Genomic DNA, 11307 nt, shown 5'->3' on the forward strand with positions numbered 1-11307 from the left:
AGTAGTATTTGTTTCTGTGACATGGGTATGCTGTTGGCATATTATTAATTTATTGTCCAGTAATTTTCGACCTATTTCATAGCTTAATTAAAGAAATTCAAGCAAGGGAAGAGAAGATGAAGGTCTACAAGTGAAAATAATACACGCAATGAAGTAACAAGTTGGGTGATGGATGGAATGTTTATCTCAATGCTCAATTTAATCGCATCTGACCCATTGCCAGCTCTATCTTTATATACACGACAATTAATCTGAGCTGCTCCTACAATGTGTCTCCCAGTTAAACTTAAAACACCATATAGCTGAAAGGAAAAGTCAAGACGCAAAAACAAACAAATTAAATTACTTGACAAGTTCGTCTACGGTAATTCTCCGCCTGTTGTTATATTTCAAAGGAAACAAATTGAAATCTCTCAGGGAAAACAATTAATGGCAAGTGCTTTAAACTGTATGTTTTCCCCTTTAATTAATTGCTTTTTTAACCTGTTAATTACCCTGGAATGCTTAAATCTTCTTTCACTTATAGGTGATCAGGGTACACCCAACAAAAGCACTTGCAGTTATCAGAGAAGAACCAAACAAAACCATAAAATAACTAGTAATAAATCCGATCATCAATTGCAAAACAAAATGGCTTTGGTTTATGCTAGCTCTTTTGTCGTATAAGGATACGAAATGGAATCTCATTTGAGGGTATAAAAATTGGATGAAAGGGGCGCAAAGAGGGGTTTTAAAAGGAAAAATAAAAATATATGTAGCCCAATAAGGGGACCAAATGTAATAAAGAATTGATTATTAAATGATCCACCTCCCTCTTCCTCTGGTGTTTATAAGCCCCTGGTGGTAATGCTTGCTTAAAGTTCTCTCTAAGAACAGAAGGAAAATAAACCACTAAAATACCCCTCCCAAACAAAACAAAAAAAAGATGACAGGTTCTGGTTCCCCTTGTGGTGCCTGCAAGTTCTTGAGAAGAAAATGTGTTAGAGGCTGTGTTTTCGCACCTTATTTCTGCCATGAACAAGGTGCAACCCATTTTGCAGCCATCCACAAGGTTTTTGGTGCAAGCAATGTCTCAAAGCTGCTTGCTCACCTCCCTGTCAGTGACCGCTGTGAAGCTGCGGTCACAATCTCTTATGAAGCTCAAGCTAGGCTTCAAGACCCCATTTATGGCTGTGTTTCACATATCTTTGCTCTTCAACAGCAGGTTTTGTGACCCCTTTGACCTTGTTTAAGTAAATCGATGATTTGAAACCCTAATTTGCGTTTAGATAGAGATCTGATATCAATCTACCATTGCTTTCTTGGTTTCAAATTCTACAGGTTGTCAATCTACAGGCACAACTTGCTTCCCTTAAGGAACAAGCAGCTCAGAGCATTCTTAATGGCTCTGTTAGTGAAAACCCTAATGGCAAATACTATGGAAAGATTCCTTCTCACCTCCAAGATGTTCAAAGTTGGTTTCACCCAGATAATCCAAGCATGGCACCACAATTTAATCCCAACCTCTCCAATCATCCCAACGCAAATTCGTACTGTGAGACTGGGTTTTTGGATCCAACCTCTTTAGGGAATTATGAAAATTCAGTCATCTCATCAGGAGAAGATGCCTCATTTACCACAACTACTTTCGGGGAGACTCCTCATTCAATGTCTTCCTTTGACATGCAAACAAACAACAGACAATGGACATTCCAGGATGTCGATGATCTTCAATCAATGGCCTTCGGCTATGCTCAACAATCATGAGATGAGGGGATCAAGAGTACTCAGCAAAAGAGATTTATAAACCGGTGAAGACGACATTCGACCTTCCAGTTTTGAATTGATGTTGCATATCTTGAAAACATGCACTTTTGTTGCTATAAATAAAAGCTAGGAACCCTAGGAAATGTTCATACAATCGGAAACCCTAAAATCTACCCTACTATTGTTTTCCATAATCTAGTGCAACCTTGGATATTGATAGAATTATAGTGTATTTCTCTCTCTTACAGAACTGGAGAAATTCTGGTTTTGTTTGAGCTAATTTACCTTGTTTAATGACCTAGTAAGGGCCTCAATTTTTGACCTAATAAATTACAGTTACCTAGATCTTTTTTACACACTTGTCCTTTATGAACCTTCTTATTTGTTGGTTCAGAACAATTTACCAATTGGTCTATTTAATGTATTTGATTCAAGATTAAAGCATTTGATCTAAGTATCCTACACGTTAAAATGTTTATCATTTAGCTTAAGTTTAATTATTTACTCTGTTTATTTGCAAGAAAATCACTGAGGTGCAGAGATATAGGTATTTCTTTTTTTTTTTTTGGGGGGGTCAAATAAAAGAGCTATTTCTTTTGTTGAAGCTATAGACTGAACGGTGCAACTTGACTTGTTTATTACCTCGTGTATACTGTCATATAACTTGGAATTTTTGCAGCTTGATTCTAGTATCAAGGAAATTAAAACTCCCTTTTCCCTTTCAAGAATAGTACTATAGAGCTCAAGAGACAACAAATTTTATCAAAGATTAGAAGGTCTGAAATTGTATTTGTGTTAGGAGAATAAGCATAACGAAATACCTCATTTTCATTAAAATACTCCCGATTATGATCCCAAGAGAAATTTTAGATTATTAATGGAACCTAACTTTGGTCTCCACCCCAGGTTGTTTCACTTTCAATTCTTAATTCCCTGCTTTTCCCAATATTTGATTTGGTGATTCTTAGGAAACATTTCACAATCTGAACACACATTGTTCCCCCCCTCCCAAAGAAAAAAAAAAAGAATGATGATTATAGTTTCTGGTGCATATGCTATATTATCTGAATCTCTTAACTAATGCTTTAAATCTTACTTATGACTCATGACCAATAATATTAGCTTTGTTATACGTGAGGTTGTTTACTCCATATCTTAACCTTTCTGTGTGGATTTACAATATTTATATTGTTTGCAAATGCATTTTTCAGGGCAAAGCAGATTTTTTTGACTTGTCATATGGAATAAATTAAGCAATGAGTGCAATTTATCTGATTCTTCTTCTACTATAGTTTACTTGAAATTTCCTTTCTATCATTATAGCAGGATGAAGAGAGAAGGTAGAAGTGTGAAAAATATCTAAGCTTATTAATTACTTCATGGAATTACTTAAACTTGCAGGTTGCCATACTGACATTTTTGGTGAGTATAGTGTCCCTTGTTGGGGAGAATGCAAAGAAAGTAATTCGCATTCTACCAGAAAGCAGTGTTTGAGTTGAAGGGTGAAGGAATATGAAGACAAATTTCGGTTGTCAAATCATTTAGGAAGTCTCTTGCTAAATGCACTGTAAAGTCCTTATTTCCATATTACTTATCAGGAAAGCATTTGGCCAAAATCAGAGATATGATCAGTCAGTGCAAGTCTGATGTTTACCAAAATTTTGATTATGATGAAATATATGATAAAATGGCTAGAGTATTATACTGCATTTGAATTGCAAATCTTGAACGAAGTAGACCTGACCACTTGTTTTCTTGCTCACCATACACTAAACAACAACCTCATAATTATTAGCAGATCATATATATATCCTTTTGTTTTAATATTTTCCATTTTTGGAAAGCATGACCGGGGCCTATATCATATTTTTGTGTAGATTTTCATTGATAGAATTCAGTGTTCATCAAGATGCTGATGTCATTTTATATATTTATTTTTTCTTCTTAAATGATCTAATTGTAGACACCATTCATATATGTTGTTGAAGAAGCATTGTAGTGACTCAGGATCAATAATTTATATTGTTACCCTTTTAATACAAGGTTCAACTCTCTTGTTGCCACATGATCACAAAGGAAAGGAGCGTTTGCCATTTCTTGGATTGATTTCCTCCTCTTTCTTTTGCAATATTGTTTGAATTGGCTAACACCGCGGAAACAAGAGTAGTACTGATTAGGTATTCAATCAGGTTTCTACAAGCCAAGAGAAGTAGATACATTAACAAAAAATGTCACTACAATTAATTAATTAAGAACCTGGCCTTTCAAGTAGTTCGAAAGGCTTTGTTGAGGGTATGTACAAAACACTGGCAATTTATCTATTTTATCATGCCTGCACCACCCCTTGAGTCCGTATGTTTTTGAGCTCATAACACCAAATTTGACAATGCCAATATGCCTTCTATTTATACTAGAACAGAAACCAAATTTATTGAAATTTGTAAGGGATACCAACTTTTAATTTTAATTTATTAGTCAAACCCGATTTGTATATATAATTGAAATTTCTTTAAAAATTGCATATGCATCAAGTGCATTATGTAATTAAAAAAAAAAGCAATTTTAGGAATTGCATTGCCCAAAACCGCTAGAAAACTATATATTAACTAACTTTGATCTTGTGCAATGCATGAGACATCAACGTATATGAATTTTTAATTTCAAAAAATTATAATTAAAAACACTTTAAAATAGAAATATATAATCATTACGGATATTATTAAATTTTAATATTGCATTACTTTTTTGTATATATTACCTTAGAAATCATAATGAAGTATTCAAAAACATGGGTTAATGTTATTTGGAAAAGCTACTACATATTCTAAGTGAATGATTACTATTTTACTTAAAAAATAAAATCTATTCCTTCTATTAGTGTTTCATTTACAATTGTATAATACAAAAAAAATAAAAAAATGCACATTTACACGAGGGTAACGCATTGCTGCACATATTAACACATCAATATACTTTATCAAGTAATCTTGTACCTTATTATATATATATATATATATATATTTTATGATTTCCGAAAGCTTGCACATGACATCCAGTACAAATATGATTGATCTCCATATTACTTTTGGGTTTCTTTTCCCCCATCTCACAAGAACTGCAGCAGGCCCAACTAAAATTATAACTAGGTAATTAAAGATTGGCCCGTTTCTAAATGGCTTAAAACTATTAATTAATCTGGTTTTGCTACGAAACAGACTCTAAATTGGTCTTAGCAACCTTGTGATTGTCTCAAGCTATGAACTCGTAATTTATCTGAAATGAATTTAAAAACAGCTCTACACCTCCTGAATCCTGATGATTGGATGCCTAGTGCTTATTTCACCTCTAATATAAGTCAGAGGCTGGATGGTCAACTTTCTTTCATTATCCGATCCAAGTTTATTAATTGTTCACAACATGATCATATACTATCTACAAGGAAGCATGATTATATGGAGCTGCTTGTAAAGACAAAACTCTCCAACTGATATCATCCATTACTGGACCCCACAATCAACGGTTATGATTACGCCCACGTGTGTGTGTGTGCAAATTTAGTAGTCAAATTTTGAGTTTGAAAATAGATTCATAACTCCAAGAAGACGTGTATGTGACCCTCGTTGCTTTTCTTATGCTGAGCCCAAACTCCAAACTCCAAACCGTTCCTTTCATTTTTTGTGTTTTGTTTCGAATTGTTTAATCCCCATATAAGACAATCATTCGTGTTTATCTCTAGTATTAAATAAACACGTCATCAACAGTCCCATGTCATGTGAATAAAAATTAAATTTCTAAATCCTCATTATACATCCTTGACCATACCTTAATAATCTACACACTTTTGACAAAGATTGGAGTTGGAAGTGTTTGTCACGGTTCTAACTTTGCCACTTAAATATTTATAACATGGGGTTCCTGTCCTTTAAGAATTAGACTCTGTCAAAGAAACAGACCATACTCTCTTTTTATCTTTTCAACTCTTTTAAGCATATTTTATATGTAATAATTTATATTGTTTCGTACTAAAGTTGTGTTTTTCCTTGTGTTTCTTTAATGTGACAGCTTTTTCCACTTCCTTGAGCTCACATTCAACTAATCATCACTCACCTCCAATTTAATTATTCAGTCTTTGGAATAATTTAACTTTTTCTTAGTGCGAGTAATGGAGTCCAACAAATGCATTCTAGACCTTAATATTCTTGGTTTTTTTTTTTTTCTAACGCAAGAATAGACAAAAGTATGAAAGTGACTACTGCCGCTTGACTGGGTTTGATTAATTAATTAATGGTAAAGATTTTTATGGCAGGGTAATGGGCTCGAAGAGCTTGACATTTGATTAATCCCCCAATGTGTAGCCTGATTGCTCAAATTATTTATTCTCTTACATGCTTTTTATTTTTTATTTTTTTGGGCGTTGTTTTAGGTTTTAAGTTGGTTCAATGACAACTCTGGCAATTATGGCTTCAATGGTAGCAACAACCAAGCAGGATATTGTTGGAAAATGTTACACAACAGAATCTCAAAAGAGGATTAGAAGACCAATTTATTATTGCTAAGTTGTCACAAATAGTATGCTAGTGAAAATAGGGTGATGGAGAATAAGACGGGAACTAGTAGGGGCAGAGTTAGTCAATTTTTGTTGGCGGGTCAAAGACGAAAAAAATAAAAGTTAAAAATTTTTAAAACTAATATGTTGAATTTAACCAACGATCAAAAAATTCATAATAAATAATAATTTTATATAACATGTAAATAAAAAAAAACTTATAATAGTTATCTAAAAAAGTTGTGTTCAACGATGTTAATTAGATTCAAATTTATCAATTATTGACTCTGTAGTAAAAATACTAGCAATGTCTTTTTTAATGTAAACAACTAAATTTTCTGCAAGAAACTAATCATCTATTTTGTTCCGGAGTCTTGTTTTCATAATTTTCGTTGCTAAAAATAATTATATTTATATTTAAACTTAAAAAATAAAACATAAAACTATAATGAATAAAATGTAAATAATTAAATACGAAATATAGAATTTCACATAATAGTTAAATAATATAAATAGAAAAAAGGTAAAAGAAAACTTTACCTCTTCTTAATTTTACACAATAGTGATGGGTGATCTTTGTCTTTCTTTATCCAAACTCACAAGCTCATGAATCTCTTTTGAAGAATAAAGTATGTTTTAATGGTAAGTTACAAGAAAAGAAAAATAAAAATAAAAAGACACACAAGAGAAGAGAAAAAGAAAAAGAGAAAGAGGTGTAGAAAAATTTAAATTAGGATAAAGTTAAGTAAGTTTGTGAGGTTATTTTATTTTTTTATTTATATTAATTATTAAATAAAAAATTTATTTTGAGTGGGTTATTAATAATATATAATAAATAAAAATTTTCAAAAATTTTGAGGAGCCTTTGATAAAATATATATAAAAAATAAATATTTTTAAAAATTTTGGGGGGCCCGTGTTGGCTTACCCTTTGCCCCTGGGAACTAGGTCGCTCTCTTGTGACGATATGCACTCTCTTGATGATAAGAATCAGTACAAAGAGGTTGTATTGCATGTTGCCCCACAACATACCAACAAGTCCACTCACCCACTCTACACCTTGCTAACTTGAAAGTTAATTAGAAGGTATAAACAGTAACAAAATTGATACCTTCCTCACCCAATTAGTTATAAATCTTAAATAAAAATTTAAAATCTTTTCCTAGGAAAATGCAAGTAACAAAGGAGCAATTGAAATTGATTTTTTTTTTTTTTTTTTTTTTTTTACTTTTGATTATCCAAAAGGACAAGTACGACCAACTATAATAGGTAGGATTTTCCAAACATAGCGAATAATACAATTTAAGGTTTGTAATTCAATTCATTTGAGCTGGCAAACTTATAAAGGTGCTTTTCTTTAAAAGTTTTAAAAGCATTTTGATCATTTTTATTAAAATATTTTAAAAATACCTTACTTATTTTAATTATACGTGAGGCTATCAAGAATCATTATTAAATTTGACACTTTTATTGATGGAATTTTTCATCGATAAAGGTGCAAATTTCATCGGTAAATTTAAATATCGATGAATTATCAATGAAAAATTTCATCGATAAAGGCCACTTTGTCAATATTTGAATATTCAGTCAGTATGTTTAGTCGATAAAGCATTGACTCTGTTAGAGCTTGTTATGGTCGATATTGGGTGACATTTGTTAGTGAATTTCGTTGGTATTATTTCGACGGATTTTCCAACAGAATTGTCGATGGAATTGAGAGTTTCGTACAGTGTTAAGTTTTCGATAATGACATGAAATACGAAATAAAATTTTAAAAAATGAAAAAAACAAATACAAATACAAATAATGAATAATTTTAAATATTGCAACATAATTAATTTTTTAATTAATAAAAGTAAGAATTCAAAATTCAAAAAAGAAAGTGAGAATATAAAGAGTATTATTTTTATTACAATCAATAAAAAAATACAAATAAAAAGGTACAACTTTATTAAGAATACAAATCTATCTACTAGTATCTTTTCATGGTCGCATAACCCCATTATTAGATGGGCCTACTAACTACTTTGATGAAGATTGATATGGGCAACTGACTGCATCATGCATTGGAGGATCTATTGGACGCTCGACTCTTAGTTTATTAAACAATTCTCCATCTGGTGCACATTTTCCTTTAATGCCTTGTAGATCTTGAAATTTTCTAGAGAATCGATGCTTAACCTAGTGATTAGCATGAGTCTTCAACTTCATTGCCCTTTGTTCTCATTGTATTTATATGTATATTTATCCATTATGATTACATTGAAGGGAATGGTCTTTTTAATGTAATCATGTTTGGTAAGGGAGCTTTAGAGTTAGAATACCCAATCAAATATGGTTACATTGAAAAGACCATTCCTTTCAATGTAATCAAAATGGATAAACAGCCATACAAGTACTATGAGAACCGAGGGCAATGAACTTGAAAACTCATGCTGATCATTACATTAGGCATCAAAGAAGACCATTGGAAGGTAGGCATACACTTATTTTGTTTTAGAATAAAGTTATCAAATATTAACACAATAAACTTACTTCAAACAACAGAGAATAACATACATAAACAACCATTTAATTTATTTTTAATTTTTTATTAGTCAAGCATTGAAGGTACGTATTATAAAACTACCAATTTGTTTAGCTTTTATCATATCCATGTGTAGGGGTAGATTTAGAAAAATTTCTGAGTGGTGTCATAATTAAAATAATAATAAAAATAATTAAAAAAATTTTAATTAAGGAACCAACTTCAAAAAGGAAGTTAAGGAACCAACACTGCAGGGGTAGAAACTTCTTCCAATCCTCCCTCAAAAGTTAGTCAAGCATCACCCTTCATGGAGATACTTGACAATTTGATGATGAAGGTTGATGGCATAAATTAGCAAGCTATAGTAGAAAGTCACAAGGATTGAAGAGTTTCTGTTTGTTACAGATATTCTAGAGATGAGAGTGAATGACAACAAGTTTAAGTTGAGGGTGAGCTTGAACCATAGCAAGCTAAAGTTGAAGGGGAGCCTAAATCACAGCAAGTTGAAGTTGAGGGGAAACCTGAACCATAACAAGTTGAGGCTGAGGGGGAACCTGAACTAGAGCAAGTTAAAGCTAAGAATGAGGATGAAGATGAGTTTCCAAATTCAAATAATGAAAATGAGATCAATAAGGCACAAATCCATGTTAACCTTGACAGAACAACCCTTTATGATTTACATCTTTATAGAGATCCAAATCTTGGCATATTGTACCTACCAGCACCTCCCAACATTACAGAAAAACAAGGCATTATCAACAAAAATTTTCATCAAAATTCCATTGGTAATAACGTGACCGGTAATGAGAAATCTATCGATGATGGAATATTTCATTAGTAACTTACCCACGAAGTATTTTGTCGGCAATTCGATCGGTAATGGGTTCGATCCATCGATCGAGTTTTAGTTGATAATGAGAGAAATTCGTCAGTATTACTAAAGTAAATTTTCGTCGATAAATTTTTTTCTCAAATTAAAACTTATATTAACTATATAAACTTTGGCTTTTATATTTGAGAAGTGATTTGTAAAAGCCAAAGTTATGGTTTCCTACAATGGCCAAAGAAATAATGGCAATCTCAACTTTAGATCTAGAAAACCCCATTTTTTCAAGATAATTTAGAAAAGATCACTCGTTAAGTTTATGTAATCAATAGCATTCCTTATAATTACTTTGAAAAAAAAAAGAGTTTTTTGGACGTAAAGTTGATGAGGTTGCTATGATGCTCATCTATCTAGCGACCATAGGAAGCCATATAGCTTTAGCTTTTGCAGAGTATTAATTTAATATTAAAACCAAAGCTTAGATTGTTAATCTAAGTTTTAATTAACTAATTTGTGTACCACATAACTTTCAGTTATAAACCAGGTCACGTAACCACCTCTTTGTCATACAAAACTTTAATTTATCAGAAGTCGAAAGAATACATGAAATAAATATAATATTATATAATGTTACTATTTAACTAATTGCTTAATTACTTATAATACTAAACTGTAAATATTTTTAAACTTAAATTACTAATTTAGTTAACTAATTTGTATAACTAAATCCTAAATTTAGTTATATAATTAAATTATACGTTAACAGATGTTAACACAAATACCAATTGACAACAAAATCCAACTTATAACACATGTAATTGCTTAATTACTTATAACACATTACATTACTTAATTAGATAAATTATTTAATTAACTCATTAATTAACATCTTAATTTATGTATATATTTTAAAAATGATATAATACTACTAATTTAGTTAATTGCTCAATTATCAATACATAATTATTCATAATTAGTTAAATTATGTAATTACTTCCCTAAACCCTTAATTAATTTAAATAAATAAAATATTATCTAATATTAATTTGCTAATTTATTTCTTAATTACTTATAATACATTACATGATTCTTTATTAATTAAATTATTTAATTAACTCATTAACACCCAGTAGTGGAGGCAGACGGGTGGTGGCCGCCACCCCTCAGTTTTTATTTTTTATATTTTTGTTTATAAAATAGCAAATGTAAAGTTTTTTCACCCTTAAGAAAAACATTATATTGCTTTGGAATAGTGGTAAGTTTTTTTAGCTAAATTTTAATGGACTTGGGTTCAATCCATTCAAAGCCCAAATTTTAGATTTTTTTCTTTTTTTTTTCTTGGGGTTTAAAACTTGTTTTCCCTTTTTCCCCCTTTTTTTCTAGAAATATTTGAGAAAAAGATTACCAAGACCATTGACACAGATTTAGTTTTTTTTTTTCTATTTTACTTTTTTTTCTTATGGTTTAAAACTTATATTTAAATTGTTAATGAAATTTTATGTTATAATTTAATTTTTTTTCAAAATTGATTAATTTTTTTTTTTGCTTTTAATTGAATCATTAACTCAATCCATGACCTTGATTGCTCTTTAGCTACATTTCATACAAAATTCTGAATCCACCACTATTAACACCTTGATTAATTTAAATATATTTTAAATT

At 30.8% G+C, this 11307-nt stretch overlaps 1 protein-coding gene across 1 annotated transcript; it reads left to right on the forward strand.

Moving 5' to 3' along the window:
* Positions 800-1746, forward strand: LOC18613179 (LOB domain-containing protein 29). The gene is made up of 2 exons (XM_018118013.1): positions 800-1204; positions 1321-1746. The coding sequence occupies exons 1-2, from the start codon at positions 926-928 to the stop codon at positions 1744-1746; spliced, it is 705 nt and encodes a 234-aa protein (XP_017973502.1). The 5' UTR covers positions 800-925.

The sequence above is a fragment of the Theobroma cacao genome, chromosome 1 (genome assembly GCF_000208745.1).
Source record: "Theobroma cacao cultivar B97-61/B2 chromosome 1, Criollo_cocoa_genome_V2, whole genome shotgun sequence".
Lineage (NCBI taxonomy): Eukaryota > Viridiplantae > Streptophyta > Magnoliopsida > Malvales > Malvaceae > Theobroma > Theobroma cacao.

Coding starts and splice junctions, on each gene's coding strand:
- LOC18613179 (XM_018118013.1), top strand. CDS start 926: ATGACAGGTTCTGGTTCCCCTTGTGGTGCCTGCAAGTTCTTGAGAAGA. Junction 1,205..1,320: donor TCTTTGCTCTTCAACAGCAG/GTTTTGTGACCC, acceptor CAAATTCTACAG/GTTGTCAATCTACAGGCACA.